This window comes from Choloepus didactylus, chromosome 14, assembly GCF_015220235.1.
Source record: "Choloepus didactylus isolate mChoDid1 chromosome 14, mChoDid1.pri, whole genome shotgun sequence".
Classification (NCBI taxonomy): domain Eukaryota; kingdom Metazoa; phylum Chordata; class Mammalia; order Pilosa; family Megalonychidae; genus Choloepus; species Choloepus didactylus.
In genome coordinates this window covers 99,797,090-99,814,729 of record NC_051320.1, presented here as the reverse complement: position 1 = coordinate 99,814,729, position 17,640 = coordinate 99,797,090, and the positions used below count along the sequence as shown (strand labels likewise).

Here is a 17,640-nt window from a genome sequence, read left to right as displayed (position 1 = left end):
GTTTCAGAGGGAAGGTCCTGCGGGGTGGCCCATGGAGGTCACGTGCAGTGAGAAGATGGAGATTCCCGGGAATGGCAGATTGGAACGTCCACAGCTGAAGGGCTAGAGCCTTGCTTGTTTGGTGGGATGGGAGGCCGAGGATGCAGCACCCTGCGCCTGGCACCACAGGACTCTGGGTCTGCGAGTTGTCTGGGTTGGCTCAGCTTTCCCATTGCCCAGGCTTGGCGCTTATTTCCTGGCTCTCCAAATTGTGTGCTACCTTCTCAAGTGTTCCTGCAAGGTCACAGCCTGAAGGTGCGTCACTTGAGAGCAAAGTGGGACATCCTTATTACAGCAAGGAAGGGCAGGCCTTGGTCTGCGCAGAGCTGGTCCCCCATGCTGGGTGTGGTGGGGTCAGTGGTCACTGCCATGTTGAGTCCCAGTCCTGTGTACCTTCCTCTCTAGGTTGGGCCTGTTCTGCAAGCCTAATACATGAAATTCAAGTCGGTAATTATGGTTATGGGGGTTTCCAGGTCCCCCAAACATGCTGGGACCACCTGACTGCTTTGTTGAACAAACAAAAGAATGAAGTCTTGAGGGCTACCTGCCTGCCCAAAACCCCAGATTCCACCACAGCTGCAGGTAGGTACCCTTAGCAGCCCTGCATGGGCATCTGTTCTCCAGGGTCTCTTGTGGCCTCACACGACCTTGAGCATTATGGAGAGCTCTGGAAAGGAGTAAATTGCCAACAGCAGTGTCTACTCACCTGGCCTTGCTAGCAGCCAGCCTGTGGAGGACGTGCAAGCTGGAGATTCCTTCCTGGCAGGGTCTCTGCGACCAGGCCGCTGCACCAGCCTGATCTTCATGCATGAGGACTGCTGTCGGGTGTTTATGGGATGTGCAGTAACGGGCAGGTCCTTGGCAGGTGGACAGGGCCTTTATGTGGTACCAGGTAGGCTCTTTGCTCTCAGGGTTCCTTCCCATGAATGGTACATACTTTGCCCAGTGGTTCTGGCTCCAATCTTGCCATCCTGCTGGTGGGGTCCCCACCTGCCCCTGGGCTCTCAGCCCACCCCAAGCAGGGCTGGGACCTCATCCTGACCAGGGCTGGCCCCATCATTTGAGTTTGGAAGTAAAGGCAGGAGGGGCATCTACCAAAATTGTGTGTTGGGGAAGTTCTAGACTGGGTTGCCTCAGCCATGGGCTGCCATTGTTTCCCTCTGGGCAAAGTGGGCTGGGGACTTGGGCAAGCGACAGCCATCAGGGAGGGCTTGCTCCAGGAGCAACCCAGATGCATAAGGAGGCTGAGGCAGAGCCAGGAGCAGCCTCAGTGGATGCAGGATGGGATGCAACAGACTGCACACCTATGGAGCTTTGCCTTGCACCTTCGGGTGGAGGGAAAATACAGGTGAAAGTGTGTTTATGACTTTTTTTCCCCTCTGGGTGTAAAGCTCATGCTCATTCTGGCTCGAATTCATTGAGTGGCTAAGGAACTTGAGCTTCCTCCAACTTTGTTTTCATAATTTTGTAAGCTCCAGTGCCTATACTGGATTTTCAACTTTTGGAAAATATGGAAAAGTTCACAGAGGAAAACCACCCCACAAAATCCCCAGGTGGCCACCACTAATGTTTTGGATTGTTTTTTTCAGTATCTTTGTTCAGTTTATTATCTGTATAACTGTCTTGTATGTCTTGGCTCCTTGGATATGTGACAGGTCAACATTCAGACTTACTCCCAAGACCATGGGTATCAACTCTTCCCCTATTAGTGTTGCTAAAAACAACCCTGGGAGGGTCAGCTGGGTTTGGCCCAGCACTCCTACAGAGCTGGACACCACCCCTCAGTGTGGCCCTGTGGCTAGTCCGGGGTGGCGTGGTGAGACCTCCCAGCCACCAGCTAGCAGGAGCCTCTGGCTGGATTCAGGGCCTGGCCTGTTTGGCATCACAGGGCTGAGGGGACCCCTGGAGCCACTGGAGGTGAGACAGCTGGGGATAGACCTGAGCTCTCACGGGTACACAGCGCTCCCTTAAAAACCCTTTCACGGGTGGAGTAGGGGGCAATGGAGTAAACTCTAAAGCAGGGTTTGTGGACCAGAGCATCTTTCGCTTCTCCTGGGTGAGCACGTGGTCTTGAGGAAGGGTGGGGTTTCTGCGGCCTTTCCCTGTAAAGGCAAGGGACTATTGGTTAGTCTTGTGCCTCCAATTGCTCATTAAGGGGAGATTTTCCCCGAAAAAGAGTTAGTGTGAATTGCTCATCTTCAAGTTGGCCACCAAAGCCTCTGTTGCCTCTGTTCAGAGGTCTCGGGGTCCTGGCTACACTGCACCTGGCGGCAGCGGTCCCGACTTAAACGGCATTGCTCTTGACCTTTCCCCGAGGACCTACCGGGAGGACCTACCCGGAGCATGTCAGGCCAACCATCGAGATGCTGAGTCTTCCCGCGGCCCAGAGCGGCTCGGGCGGGTCCTGTCAGGACGGGGGCTCGGCCTTACCTCACTTCCGGCCAGGTTCCGATTGGCGGGGCAGGCGAGGCTGGGCAGGCGGCCGCTCCTCTGCGCCGCTCAGGTGAGTGTGGGCCCCACTGGGCCGGGGGCGCCTCCGGTACCCTCTCCGTAGAAAGAGCTCGGCTTCCCGTCGCCCGCGGGTCCAGCGTCTGCTGTGTTCCGGTCACCAGCCCCTGTTCCGGGGGTTCCAGGACAGCCCCCGTCCCCGCTCGTCTCTCCCTCACCTGCCTCCGGCTGGTTAACGCAGCACACGCGCGCGCACCTGCACTCACGCACACACCGACGCACTCGCTGTGCCTCCGCGCCCTGCAGGTGCTGCCCCTCTGCTTGCCTCGAGCACTCAGGTGGCGCCGCCTCCGCCCTCCGAGCCCGCCCGCCCCGCAGCCCGGCGGCGCGTTTGGTTCTTCCCTTAGGGGCCTTCTTCCACGGTCCGAAATTTTATTTGCCCCGTGGTTTTGGGGGTTTTAATATAAAAATTTAAAAAGTTTTTAAAGAATATTTTATTTAAAAAGTCAAATACTGAGACCGAGTGAACAAACACGAGTAAATGTGTTCCCATTTTGCCACATTTGTTTCAAGCCTTTGTTTTTTGTTTGTTTTGTTTTTCTAGAGAAAAAACAATTACTGGTAAGTTGACTCAGGTCCCGTTTGCCTCCCCAGAGATAACCCCTACTCTGACCAATATCCTTTCAGCTCACTTTCTTACACCTTTGTTTTTGTCTTTAGAAAATCCACACTTAGCGTTTTTGTTCAACCTCGTGTTCTTGACATTGATGTGGTTCATTCCTTTGAATCCCTGTGACTCCAGTTCGCTTGCCCCTTACTCTGACAACGGACCCTGAGGTGGTTGCTTTTTCTTCTTGTATGTCGGCATATGCCACGACCGTCTTGTGTGTCTCCTTGTTTGCTTTAGCAGGCGTTCCTATAGGGCACATACCTAGAAATAGGATTCCTGAGTCAGAAGTATGCGGGGTTTCGGCTCCACCGGGGCTGCAAACGGATTTCTAGGGTGACTGGTTGCATTCTGACAGTCTTCATGTTTCCTCCTGTTCTCAAAAATATTCAGTCTCTGGGGAAAGAAGGCCTACAACACGGTTTTAACTTGCTGTTCTCTAATTCATAATGACATGGAAAATCTTTTCTGATGTTTGTTGGACTCTGGATTTCTTTATATATGATTTACCAGTTCATATCCTTTGTCCATTTGTTTTTTTGAGTAATTTGTCTTTTTCTTCATTTTTTTGTATTCATTATATATTCTGTTACATGTTGCAGATATCTTCTTTCACTCTACACTTTTTAACTTTGTTGTGACTTTTACAGGATTTTCAAAACAAAATTTTTGATGGCATCAAACAACCTTTTCCTTTATGGACTGTACTTTTAATACATTATTTTCTTATAATAATTGCAGACTTTTTTTTAACATTTAGGTCTTTAACCCGCTTGAAATCTATTTTTGCTTACTGTAGGAGGCAAGGATCTAATTTTATTTTATTTTTCCTATGGAATACAAGTTGTATGAATATCATTTATTGAAAATTGCCACTAACATTGTAGATATGTCATCATGGATGACCCTGTTCCGTTATCCTTTTTTCCTAGGCCAGTGCTTCTCTTTTCATCACCATAGCCTTATTACAAACCTTGATTTCTGGTAGGGCAATCCCCCGCTTCCTTTAGTTCTGTTTTTGGCATTGTCTTTGTTGAATCATTTTTCTTTCATGTGATATTGGGAGTCATTTTGGGCAAGTTTCATATGTCCTCTTGAAATTTTGATTGTAATTGCACTGAATTAATAGACTAATTTAGGGAGAGTTGACATCTTTGTGGTACTAGGTCTTCACATCGTTGAATACTGCTGTTTCTCCATTTATTAAGGTCTTTTTAAAGCCTTTCAATACAGTTTTGTAATTCTGTCTATAAAGTATTTGCATAGTTTTTGTAGCTGTTGTGAATGCCATTTTTTGGTTGTGCATTGCTAGTATATTGAAGCAGTATTGATTATTCATTGTTGACCTTGTACATGGGAATCCTGTTGAAGTCTTATCATCCCAATAATGGGTTGATACTCTTGGATTTTCTATGTAGACAATCTTGTTATTCTCAAACAATGGCTATTTTTTCTCTTCCCCTCAGATCCTTACACCTCATATGTCATTTTTGGTGTCTTACTGCATTTGTTTGGATTGTTGGTTAGTGCGGACCAGCGGCAGGGAGGGGAGTCTGTCTTATTCTTGACTCCTGTGGGAATGCTTCTAATATGTCACCATCCAATATGATGTTTAGTATCGATTTCTGATAATAGCCTTTATCAAATTAAGAATGTAACTTTCTATTCCTAGTTTAAGATTTTTAGATAGTGGATGTCAATTCATTTTTAGTCTCTATATACATAGTAAATTACATTTATGTATTTGAATTGCTCATGTTTTTTAACTAAGCTTTATTCACATACCATACAATCATCCAAAGTATATAATCCATTGACCACATTATCATCATATAGTTATTCATTTTTTTAAACATTTTCCTTGTACCAGGAAAAGTGAAAGCAAGAATAAAAAAAAACAAGAGTAAAAAAAGAACACCCAAATTGTGCCCCCCCATTCTTCCTTTGTTTTTTTTTTTTTTTTTTTTTTTTGGCCCCCGTTTTTCTACTCATCCATCCATGCACTGGACAAGGGAGTGTGATCCACATGGGTTTCCCAATCACATTGTCACCCCTCATAAGCTACATTGTTATATACTTATGTTTTATTAAGGATTTTTACATCTATGTTCATCAAATGAGGTTGGCTTCTAATTTCCTGTATTTTCCTTGTCTAGTTTTATTAACATCAGAAAATGAATTGGGAAGCATTTGCTATTTTGTTGTTGTTCTGGAACAACTTGAATAAAGATAGGATTATATTTATTGAAGGATTTGTAAAATCTCCCCCATAAAATTATCTGGGCTGTCTACCTCTTAGCTAGGAGAGATCTTTTACTAATTCAGTTTATTTAATGGTTATTGATCTAGTCAGGTTTTTATTTATTCCTGAGTCTATTGTCTGTGTTACCTATTTTAAATTGTTTTTATTGTTATTTATAGTATTATTGTTTTTAAGTCTCTGTGTAATGGGTTCTTAGGACCCCATTACACTCTTAGCAAGTGTGTGGTTTGTATATTTATCTCCCCCAGAAAAAGCCATATTCTTTAATGCATTCTTTTGGGGGGGCAGACTTATTAGTGTGGATTGGGTTGGAACCTATCGCTTCAGTGTCCATGGAGATGCACCCCACCCAACTGTGGGTGATAACTCTGACTGGATAATTTCCACGGAGGCGTGGCCCTGCCCATTCAGCGTGGGCCTTGATTAGTTTACTAGAGCACTATATAAGCTCAGACAGAAGGAGCTCACAGCTGGCTGGGAGTTGAGAGACATTTTGAAGATGGCGGTCAGAAGCTGATGCAGATATTTTGGAGAATGCCATTTTGAAACACAACCTGGGGTCAAGCAGACGGCAGCCACATGCCTTCCCAGCTAACAGAGGTTTTCCAGATGCCAATGGCCTTTCTGCAGTGAAGGTACCCTTTGTTGATGGACACTTTATGGCCTTAGGACTGTAACTGTGTAACCCAATAAACCCCCTTTATAAAAGCCAGTCCATCTCTGGTATTTTGCATTGAGGCAGCATTAGCAAACTAAAACAGCGAGGGGCCCAAAGAGCTTTTCTTCATGTGTGTTATATCTGTCAAGATTTAGTATATTAGAAATTAAGATAGAAAATTTTTTGTATGTTTTTTTAATGGTTTTGCCTATGAACCCTTCCCCCCCTGCAATTTTATTGAGATATATTCACATACCATACGTCATCCACAGTGTACAATCAGTTGTTCAAAGTATCATTATATAGTTGTATATTCATCACCACAATCAGCCCTTGAAAACATTCATTACTCCCCCCCACCCAAAATAAAATTAAGAATAAAAGGAAAAAGAAAAGTAAAAAAGAACACCCAAAACATCCCATACCCCAATCCCCTCCTATTATTCATTTATATTTTGTCCCCATTTCTCTACTCATCTGCCCATACACTGGATAAAGGGAGTGTGAGTCACAGGGTTTTCATAATCACATGGTCACGCCATATAAGCTATGTGGTTACATGATCATCTTCAAGAATCAAGGCTACTGGGTTGCAGTTCAACAGTTTCAGGTATTTCCTTCTAGCTATTCCAATACACTAAAACCTAAAAAGGGATATCTATATACTGCATAAGAATAGCCTCCAGAGTGACCTCTCGACTCCGTTTGAAATCTCCCAGTCACTGAAACTTTATTTTGTTTCATTTCTCTTTCCCCTTTTGAAGACAGAAAATTTTAAAGCCCAAGAATAAACCACACAGAGTCTGTTCAGCGCCATCATGTGTCATGGAGCTTTGGGGCACTCCATTGTGTAGTTGCGAGAGAACAAGAGTGAAGGAGCAGCAACATGTTAATTAGGAGAACAGGCCCCAGCGCACAGAGCCCCGGGGGTCCCTGGGCCACATCTGAGCTTCAGGGCTTCATGGTATCTGAAGTTAGGTCCCCTTTTTTGTTCCTAATAGTATTTGCTTTGCCAACTCTTTTCCTCCTTGCTTGGACTTGCCAAATGTTTGTATACTCTATTAGCATTTTTTAAGAACCAATGTTTAGATTATCTGGTTCTTTAAATTATTTTTATTTTTTTCATCTTCTTTCCTTGTATTATCTTCTTATACTGTTTCTAGTTTCTTGTCGAATGTTTAGATAATTTTTTTTTCAGTCTATCATTAAAATTCTTGCAGTAAGGCTATACATTTTCCCTCAAGTAGACTTTGTTCCATTTTCACGTTAGTTTCCATTTCTTTGTTTTGTGGTAGAGGTATTTTTCTTATCATATATTTCTACTATGACAGTACTATGGTTAGAGAATATTTTACCAAATGAAATTAGCCTTGGGAATTTGTTGCTACTTCCTTTGTTGCATGGTACGTGGTTACTTTTTGCAATATTCAGTAAGCATCTTGAAAAAATGTGTATTCTCCATATTTTAGGTGCAGGATTTGCTACTCAGTCCACTCATTTCTGAGGGAAGTGGTAACAATCCCTCATTCCAGAGGAGGATGTGCCAGTTCCTTTGGAAGTTCAGTTAGCTTTGGCTTTATACATTTTGAGGGTTTGTTGTTAGGTACATTCATGTTGATAAGTATTATAGCTTTTTGGTGGATCTCTCCTTTTATTTATATGGAATGTCTGTCTTTATTCCTATTAATGATTTTTGCTTTAAATTCTGTTTTGACTGGTGTTAGTGTTGCTAAACCGCATGCTGCAATGTGTCTGAAATTCGCAAACACCATGCTGAGCGGTAGAATCTGGCACAGAGGAGTGTGGACTGCATAACCCTCTGCATGAAGTTCAGAACAGGCACAGCTGGTGTGCTGGGGGTTGCCTTGAGGGTGCAGGGGCTTCAGGGTGTCTGCGAGCTGATCTGTTCTCTTTCTTGATGTGAGTGCTGATTATGCGTGCAGTTTGTGATTGTCCTTCAGACTGTACCCTTAGGAGTTGTCTCTTTCTGCAAAAATGTCATAATGATAAAAAGCTTAAAGAATACAAGGAAAGGTATGTAGCTGCAACGGCTTTATTTGTGTGTCTGCTCTCTTTGTTTACTCATATTCAGCTTTTCTGTGTTGTTATATTTTAGGTTAAATAGCTGCATTTTGTGTATCTGAAAGTCTTGTGCTTCTAATAGGTGAGTTTAATCCTTTTATATATATTCCCCTACTCAGACATTTGGACTTGTTTGTACTACTCTGTGCTTTTTATATCTTCCTGAATGGGATACTGTCTTCACCTGCCGGGAGGAGGTGGGGCAGCCTGTGGGGCCACCCCCTGAGCAGTGGGGCTGGGGGGGGGAAGCCTGAGGCAGGGAGCAGCGTCCTGTGCCTGGGGGACCGCTGGTGCCCACTGTGGGATGGGCACTGGGAGCAGCAGTGGCAGGGAGATGGGCCCAGGGTCAGTCGTGACAGGGGGGGCCAGCGATGGGCAGGGCCGTTTACAGCCGCACAAGGGGGCCAAGCCGTGGACCAAGGAGGCCAGGTTGGGCCACCACGCGTTCCTTTCTCTCCCCTCAGCACCTGAGTGACTGGGTCCTGCCCACCACCCACGGGAAGCCCAGGGCACGGGGCAATGGCAGCCGAACTCCCGTCTGCCCGGCCCCAGGTGAGCATCTGTCCTCCCTGGGAGTTGTGAGGTCTCAGCTGAGGGCTCCTGTGCCAAGCATCTCAGCTCTGGGGCGACGCTGGGTCTTCCCCACCTACTCCCAAGCCGGCCTCTGTGTGGGACCCAGCCTGGCTCAGCAGCAGGAGGGTTAGGTTACCCCCTGGGCCATGGTGAGTTTCGTGTCTGCAAGGTCCCCCTGTGCAACTGCTCCCGGCCCACCGCCTCTGGCCGCTCTGCTCCAGGGACCCACCCTGGGCCTGACCCAGGCTTCCAGCAGGGTTCTGTCGTTCCAGGCCTTGGTGACCTTTGAGGACGTGGCTGTGCTCCTCTCCCGGGAGGAGTGGGGCCGTCTGGGCCCTCCTCAGCGGGGCCTCTACAGGGACGTGATGCTGGAGACCTATGGGAACCTGGTCTCTCTGGGTAAGGCCCCTCTCCAGGACTCAGCTCCCTGCATAGCCCTGGGGACTGAGGCTCAGCTGAGGCTGGGCTCAGAGGCTCCCCCTCGCCTGGGCCCAGAGACTGGCGGTTCTGACCTTGGTCCTGGGCAGGCCTGGTCAGCACAAAGGCTGGGAGCCCTCCCCGAGTCAGACCCCCTTTCCTCCCAGCTCCTGGAAGAATCGGCTTCCCTGTCCCAGGCCCGGGGTGGATCCCTCTCCTGGGGGAGTTTCCCTGTCCTGGTTCAGGAAGCCCCTTGAGCTCTTATGCCTTGTTCTCAGATCTTCCTCTTTGTGATCATCCCTAGCCCAGTCTCGAACCCCTCTAGAGGGTGTCCAGACTTCCTGGGTCTTCCCATGGCATCGCCCCTCTGTGTGCCTGGGCTTCCCCTCTCAGCTGCCACTTGCAGACCTCATTGCTGGACTGTGCTCGGTTCAGCCATGTGTCCTTGGTACCAACCCCCAGACCCTGTCTGCTTCCCAGGAGCGGGACTCACAGGTCCTAAACCTGCAGTGATCTCGCATTTGGAGCGAGGGGATGAGCCGTGGGTCCTGGACACACAAGGTGCTGAGGGGAAAGAACGACTGCGAATCGACAGCTCAGGTGAGTGAGGGGGCGCTTCAGTCGTTGAATGAGCACTTGTTGGAGTTTGAGGTGTTTGGGGAACAACGTGTCAGTCCAGCACAGGAGGCCTGAGACGGGCATGTGGTTATGGAGACCATTCCTGCCTGCTCTGCTCTGCTAAATTAACCCACCTGATGATCAGGTACCGTTATGGGGTCAGCTCCTTTTGGGCACTATCTTTGTCACAGCTGTACACAAACATTGCTTATTAGCAGGGGTGTAGTGACTCCAGGCTCGCTGTTGTGTTGCCCACTTTTCGGTACACACTGGTCTCCGTCACTGTTCTCGGTGGCCATGTGCTGGTGCCCGCTCCTGAGCGCCAACCTGGAGGTTGATCTGGGGTTTCCACTGTCCCGCACGGTTCTGATGATCATGGTGTACACCTGTCTGATACTGTCCCAGGAGGGGACTGCTGGCTCAAAGGACTTGAATTTTTCTTTTGTAGATTTGTTTATTCAAATATAAATACTTACAGAAGTGGCACCAACCCTAAGTTTACAGCTCAGTGAATTTTTACAGATAGCCATTTTCAGATCAGGAAATGGAATGTTTCCAGCTCTCCAGGAGCCCCTGTGCCTCCTCCCACCCCTTCTCTCCACTCCTCCCAGGGCCCCTCTTCCTGATCCTCTCACTACAGGTTTGCATCACCCACTTTGGATCTTGTGTCTGGACGCATGTCTGTCTTCTTTCACTCATCACTGTGAGATTCCTCCGTGTTGCCGTGGGCAGCAGCAGTTTGTTCTGTCCTGTTGTTGTATTGTGGGAATATGCTGCGATTTCTTTTCTAGTTTACTTGTGGAGACATTCGGTTGTTCCCAGTTTGGACTGTTGTGCATCAACTGCTGTGACGTTCTTGTGCATGTGTGTCTCTTGGTGCACAGAGTACACTTCTGTTAGGTGTATACCCAGCAGTGGAGTCACTGGTCGTAGGCCATGCACAGAATCAGCATTAAACGATGTTGCCAAACAGCTTTCCAAAGTGGTGGGTCCAGCCTGCAGAGAGCAAGCTGCATCTGCAGCACATTCTGGCCAGTTGTCTTTTTTTTTTTTTCCCTCTCTTTTTCTTTTTTACCCAGTCTGGTGGATATGCTGTGGGTAGCAACCTGTACTTTCCCTTTTTTTCTTTTTTTCAATGAATTTGTGTAGTCTATTTATTTCATATAAATTAGATCATGCAATATTTGTCCTTTAGTGTCTTGTTTATTTCACTCAACGTGTCTTCAAGGTTCATCCATGTTGTAGCAGGTATCAAAACCTCATTCCTTTTTACAGCTGAATAATATTCCATTGTATGTCTATACCACATTGCCTCTATCCACTCATCCATTGATGGACACTTGGGTTGCTTCCACCTGTTGGTTATTGTAAATAATGCCCCTATGAACATTGGTGTGCAAATAACTATTTGAGTTTTGGCTTTCAATTCTTTTGGGTATATACCTAGTGGGATTGCTGGATCATATGGTAATTATTTTTAACTTTGAGGAACCGCCAAACTGTTTTCCACAGTGGCTGCACCATTCAACATTCCCACCAGCAATGTACGAGGGTTCTTATGTCTTCACATCCTTGCTGAAACTTATTTTGAGTTTTTAAAATAATAGCCATCCTAGTGGGTGTGAAGGGTATTCATTGTAGTTTTAATTTGCATTTCTTTAATGGCTAATGATGTTGAGCATGTTTTCAAATAATTATTGGCCATTTGAATGTCTTCTTTGGAGAAATGTCTATTCAAATCCTTGCTAGTTTTTAAAATTGGGTTGTTTGTCTTTTTGTTGGTCAGTTGTAGGAGTTCTTTATATATCTGGATATGAAACATTTATCAGTTATGTAGTTTCCAAATATTTTCTCCCATTCTGAGCTTGTCTTTTCACTTTCTTGATAACGTGCTTTGATGCACAAAAGTTTTTAATTTTGATGAAATCCATTTTATCTATTTTTTATTTGGTTGCTTGTGCTTTTGGTATAAAATCTAAAAATCCATTTCCTACTGCAAGGTCCTAATGATATTTCCTTATGCTTCCTTGTAAGAGTTTCATGATATTAGCTCTTATATATAGGTTGCTGATCCATTTGGAATTAGTTTTTGTGTATGGTGTGAGGTAGGTGTCCACATTCATTCTTTTGCCTGTGGATTTCCAGTTATCCCAGCCCCGTGTGTTGAAGAGACCGCTCTTTCCCATTGAGTGGGATTCGGCACCTTTGTCGAAAATAACTGACAAATGGCCATAGATGGATATTTTTCTCTGAACTCCCAATTCTGTTCTATTGTTCTGTATGTCTGTCCTTATGCTATTTTGATTACTGCAGCTTTGAAATAACTTTTGAAATCAGAAAGTGTGTGAGTCCTTCAACTTTGTTCTTGACTATCTGTGATTGCATATGAACTTGAACATCAGCTTTTCCATTTCTGCAAAAAAGGCTGCTGGAATTCTCATAGGGATTGCATTGAATTTGTAGATCACTTTAGGTGGAATTGGTATCTTAACAATAATAAGTCTTCCATTATGGGATGTTTTTCCATTTATTTAGGTTGTCTTTAATTTCTTTCAGCAACGTTCTATAGTTTTCAGTGTACCAGTCTTTCACCTCCTTGGTTAAATTTTATTTCTAGATATTTTATTCTTTTAGATATCATTGTAAATGGAATTGTTTTCTTGATTTCCTTTTCAGATTGTTCATTACTGGTGTATAGAAACCCAACTGCCTTCTGTGTGTTTTCTTGTATCCTGCAACTTTCCTGAAATCATTTATTAGTTCCCATAGCTTTCCTGTGAATTATTTGGGATTTCCTATATATAGGATCATGCCATCTGCAAATAGGGATAATTTGACATCTTCCTTTCCAATTGGGATGGATTTTCTTTCTTTCTCTTGCCTGATTGCTCTGGCTACAACTTTCAGTATGATGTTGAATATCAGTGGTGAAAGTGGACATCCTTGTCTTGTTCCTGATCTTAGGAGGAAAGCGTTTATGTTTGTTGTGGGTTTTTCATAAGTGTCCTTTATCTGGTTGAGAAAGTTTCCTTCTGTTCCTACTTTCTGAATGTTTGGATGTTGGGTTTTGTCAAGTGTCTTTTCTGCATCAATTGAGATGATCATGTGTTTTTTTCCTTCATTCTATTAATGTGGTGTATTACACTGATTGGTTTTCTTCTGTTGAACCATCCTTGCTTTCCTGGAATAAATCTCAGTTGGTCATGGTTTATAATCCTTTTAACATACTGTTAGATTCAGTTTGCCAGTATTTTGTTGAGGGTTTTTGCATCTATATTTATTTATAAGGGATATTGGCCTGTAATTTTCTTTCCTTGTGCTGCCTTTACCTGGCTTTGGTATCAGGGTAATGCTGGCCTCATATAATGAGTTAGGAAGTAATCCTTTACCTTTTTTTTTTTTTTTTAATATTCATTTTATTGAGATGTAGTCACAAAAATATGGAACGCTTCACGAATTTGCGTGTCATCCTTACACATGCTAATCTTCTCTGTATCGTTCCAATTTTAGTATATGTGCTGCCGAAGCAAGCACAATCCTTTACCTTTTAAAATCCTTTGCTTTTTAAATTGGATTGTCTTTTTGTTGTTGAGGCATTTTTAAAATATATTTGGAATCTTAAGCCTTTATCAGAGATATGGTTTCCAAATATTTTCTTCCATTCTGTAGCTTGAATTTTTAGTTTCTTGATATGTCCTTCCATGCACAAAAGTTTTAAATTTTGATGAAGTCAATTTATTGTTTCTTTTGTTGTGCATGCTTTTGTTCTAAAGTCTAGGAATCCATTGCCTAATACAAGGTCCTAAAGATGTTTCCCTTTGTTGTCTTCTAGGAGTTTTATAGTTTCAATTCTTATATTTAGGTCATTGATCCATTTTGAGTTAATATTATGTGTGGTGTGAGGTAGGGGTCCACTTTTATTCTGTTGTATGTGTATATCCAGTTTTCCCAGTACCATTTGTTGAAGAAATTCTTCTTTACCTACTCAGTGGCCTTGGCACCCTTACCAGAAATCGGTTGGCTGTAGATGTGAGGGTTTAATTCTGAACTCTCAATTCTATTCCATTGCCCTATATGTCAGTCCTTGTGCTGGTCACCCCCTGCTTTCATCTGCACTTCTCTGAGGACTGAGGTGGTTCAGCACCTTTCTGTATGCTAATTGGCCATTTGCACCAGAGGGGCGGATTGGAGGGGTGATGGGCAGGACCCTTCAGGACTGGGAAGGGAGCAGTGAATGACAGTAGCAGTTGTACAGCTGCCTCTTTTAGACTTATTTTGCTGGGTGCTGGGCTGAGTGCTTTAGGGTCATTTTGTTGTTTAATTCCATTCTATTCTTAGAACAGAGCTATAAAGTAGTGGCTGGCATGACCTCTATTTTTCAGATGGGGGAACTGAGGCTTAGGGAGGTGGGTAAGTTGCTGTAGGTCACTCAGCTGGCAAGGGGGGGCTCCTGGCATCGGTTTCTGAGGGGCCACACACAGGTATCTTCCTGGGAGTTTGTCACTCTCTGTCCTCTTGGGAGTCGCCACCTTGGAAGAGCTTGGATTTGTGTGCTGAGTCAAGGAAGGGAGGAATGGAGGTTTGAGGGCATTATGAAACATTCTTTATGAGTATCTTGAGTTTGAAATGCTGATGGCTTACCCAGCTGGTCCGTCACATGCTCATGGGAGTGGATGTGACCAGCTAGGGAGAACATAGGAGGCCCCTGGACCTTAAAAGAGTAGAGGCACCCCAGGCCTATGCATGCTTCTGCCCCTTCTACAGGGTTGGCATTTTCTTTGGCCCTCTACTGGGAAGGCCAGTGGTTTTCCTCCCATGGTTTTGGGGGTGGATTAGCTGTTGTTAGGCAGCTTTAGATTCACTTGGCCTTAGTTTCTTTGTTTCCTCCTTGCTCTGGTTTCCATGGTGCTGTGAAGCTTCCATCTTCTGTCCTTTTGGCAATGGTGAGGGCAGCCTCCTACACTGAGTCAGTCAAGTTTTATGGGCAGAAGGCAGAAAGGAAGATCAGGGGTGAGTGATAGAAGGGCACGAATGGAAATGGTCAATCTGGGTTTAAATCCTTGCACTGCTGCATAAATCCTTGCACTGCTGCATAACTGGCCCTGGGTGAGGTCCTAAGTCTCTCACCTCCAAGCTCTCATCTCTGTAAGACTATTGCAGCTTTGGAGATGACCAAGTTGGTACTAGGTTGTAGACACCATCTTCTAACATTCCTCCAGAGTCAGAATAGGTGACCCTGCGATATTCTGTTTGTTGTTTCAGATCATGGAACCAGAACTGAGATCAATGAATTGACTTCACAGGAGATGTTTGATGGGAAAGAACTGGACCGACTCAGGGGGTCTGTTCCCCGGGTACCTGAGGTGAGAGAAGCCCATGACCATGTTGGGGAGCCACAGGAGTGCCCAGACAAGCCAGTGAGGCAGAGAGGCCCCAGGCCAGTCATGGTGACTGGTGAGGAGAGCGACTGGGAGCCTGGAGGAAGCCTCAGGAATGGGTCAAGTCCTAATCTGGATCAGAGACCTCACAAATGTGATATATGTGAGCAGAGTTTTGAACAGAGATCATACCTCAACAACCATAAGCGCGTACACAAGTCAAAAAAAACAGATACAGTTCACGGTTCTGGGGAAATTTGCAGTGCAAATGTAATTGTTAATGAAGAACACAAAATTCCTATTGGGAAAAAATTGCATTATTGTAGTTACTGCAGGAAAACTTTCAGGTACAGTGCTAACCTTGTCAAGCATCAGAGGCTTCACAGTGAAGAGAAGCCCTACAAGTGTGATGAGTGTGGAAAAGCCTTCAGCCAGAGCTGCGAGTTCATCAATCACCGGAGGATACACTCTGGGGAGATCCCCTACAGGTGTGATGAGTGTGGGAAAACATTCAATAGGAGGCCCAACCTCATGAAGCATCAGAGAATTCACACTGGGGAAAAGCCCTACAAGTGTGGTGAGTGTGGGAAGCATTTTAGTGCCTACTCTTCCCTTATTTATCACCAGAGAATCCACACTGGAGAGAAACCCTATAAATGTAATGACTGTGGGAAAGCCTTCAGTGATAGCTCAATCCTTATCCGACATCGTCGAACTCACACTGGAGAGAAGCCATTTGAGTGTAAAGAATGTGGCAAAGGCTTTACCCAGAGTTCTAACCTTATCCAACATCAGAGAATTCATACTGGAGAGAAACCCTACAAATGTAACGAATGCGAGAAAGCCTTCATCCAAAAAACCAAACTGGTCGAACATCAGAGAAGCCACACTGGAGAAAAGCCCTATGAATGTAATGACTGTGGCAAAGTCTTCAGCCAGAGCACACATCTTATTCAGCATCAGAGAATCCACACTGGCGAGAAGCCCTACAAGTGCAGTGAGTGTGGGAAGGCCTTTCACAACAGTTCCAGACTTATTCACCATCAGAGATCACATCACGGAGAGAAGCCGTACAAATGCTCCGACTGCAAGAAAGCCTTCAGCCAGAGCACTTATCTCATACAGCACCAGAGAATCCACACTGGTGAGAAGCCCTACAGGTGCAGTGAGTGTGGGAAGGCCTTCCGGCACAGCTCCAATGTTTTCCAGCATCAGAGGATTCACCTCCGGGAAGACTTCTCCATGTGAGAGCAGAGGCGAGCCCATGAGTGCCGAGTCCTACTGTGTGCTTCCTCCCAGGCTCCTCTGCACTGCCCACCTCCCTTTATTTATTGTTCACACAGTGTTGCCACAGGGTGAAAGGGCATTTCTCCTTAATTAAACCTCTTTTCTTAACCCAAAAGCAGTGCATGTTCATTTTAGAGAAACAGAGGAAGTGGAGCAAAAAAGAGAAGCTTCTGTAATGTCTTTACTTAGAAAAGAAAAAGGAATTCACCACTGTTGTTTTGGTATATGTTTCCTTCCAGACCCATTGAAGAACATTTTAAAATGAAAATACTGTTAGGCCTGTGATCACAGCACCTTAGCGCTTCAAATTTGCTAGTTCCTCAATGTCAGAAAACTCACTGGAGAGAATTCGCATATTTCATATTTTTATGTGTTGTAAATTTTTAAAAATTAACGTATCATTTATACTTTTCTATGTTAATTAGCAACATAATTTCTTTCCAGTTGACATTTTAGTTCATAAAACTTAGCATTTGGACATATATTATTTCTTAGTGATGAATTTCAAGTCTTTAGCTTACTCTTTTAAATTATGTTTGTAAGATAAACATTTTTAGGGATATTGATGCATATATCCAAATGTTTTCTGTAATGTACAAATACATAATGACACCAGCACTAATTCATTGGAAAACCGTTTATCGAGGACATCCTGCCTATCAGGATGCAAAGCTGAGTCAAGCTGTGTGGACAGTCTGATTTTCACCCCACCTCCCCACACTGGATGTTGTGATCTTAACCTCTGTTTGCTAATTGTGTAGACACGACTCTACAGCTGGTATTGCATTTGCCTGTCTCTGATTCTTTGGCAAGCTTGTACCCCTCTCTTCACGTCCTTTGCCCTGTCACTGCTTGTGGCCCTGGTGCTTTTTCGTTGGGTTGTTTGATAACCGTGCTCAGGTGTCTCTTCGCTCCATCAGTGTGGATGCCCCGAGTCAGTGGCATCCCCGGGGACTATGGCTTCCTTGAGGTGAGCTTCTCATGCTTTCCTGCTCGCCTGGAGAGGACGGCTGGAGAAGTGAAGAGAAAGTGGTGTGGAGGGGAAAATGCAGCCTGAAGAACCATATTTATATATAGCTAGGAAAGGAAAAATATGCTGGTTATTTTCATAATGTAAGCCACAGAAAATATGGTTTGACAAAGCGTTCTTGGGTGTTGGGGTTTGCCTCAGAAGGGCTGGGAGTACCTGTTGGTGGTATGCTATTATAGT

The 17,640-nt window shown here is 44.9% G+C and overlaps 1 protein-coding gene and 1 pseudogene across 3 annotated transcripts; one reads left to right on the top strand and one right to left on the bottom strand.

Annotated features, from left to right (window-relative positions):
• Positions 1 to 104: 104 nt before the first annotated feature.
• ZNF34 (zinc finger protein 34) lies at positions 105 to 16,545 on the top strand. Of its 3 annotated transcripts, XM_037802404.1 has the most exons (7): positions 105 to 621; positions 2,356 to 2,542; positions 8,192 to 8,239; positions 8,622 to 8,709; positions 9,003 to 9,129; positions 9,628 to 9,747; positions 15,028 to 16,545. In XM_037802404.1, the coding sequence occupies exons 4-7, from the start codon at positions 8,677 to 8,679 to the stop codon at positions 16,389 to 16,391; spliced, it is 1,644 nt and encodes a 547-aa protein (XP_037658332.1). In that variant the 5' UTR covers positions 105 to 621; positions 2,356 to 2,542; positions 8,192 to 8,239; positions 8,622 to 8,676; the 3' UTR covers positions 16,392 to 16,545. The 3 variants fall into 3 exon arrangements, with proteins under 3 accessions (XP_037658332.1, XP_037658333.1, XP_037658331.1); XM_037802405.1 differs by lacking the exons at positions 105 to 621; positions 2,356 to 2,542 and having other exon boundaries at positions 7,285 to 8,239; XM_037802403.1 differs by lacking the exons at positions 105 to 621; positions 2,356 to 2,542; positions 8,192 to 8,239 and having other exon boundaries at positions 8,343 to 9,129.
• LOC119509691 lies at positions 13,200 to 13,299 on the bottom strand (annotated as a pseudogene).
• Positions 16,546 to 17,640: the final 1,095 nt, after the last annotated feature.

Excerpts from the sequence above, each read along its gene's own strand:
- ZNF34 (XM_037802403.1), top strand. The coding sequence starts at position 8,877 with ATGGTGAGTTTCGTGTCTGCAAGGTCCCCCTGTGCAACTGCTCCCGGC. Across the intron at positions 9,130-9,627 it reads TGGGAACCTGGTCTCTCTGG|GAGCGGGACTCACAGGTCCT; the intron begins GTAAGGCCCCTC and ends TCTGCTTCCCAG. Across the intron at positions 9,748-15,027 it reads ACTGCGAATCGACAGCTCAG|ATCATGGAACCAGAACTGAG; the intron begins GTGAGTGAGGGG and ends TTGTTGTTTCAG.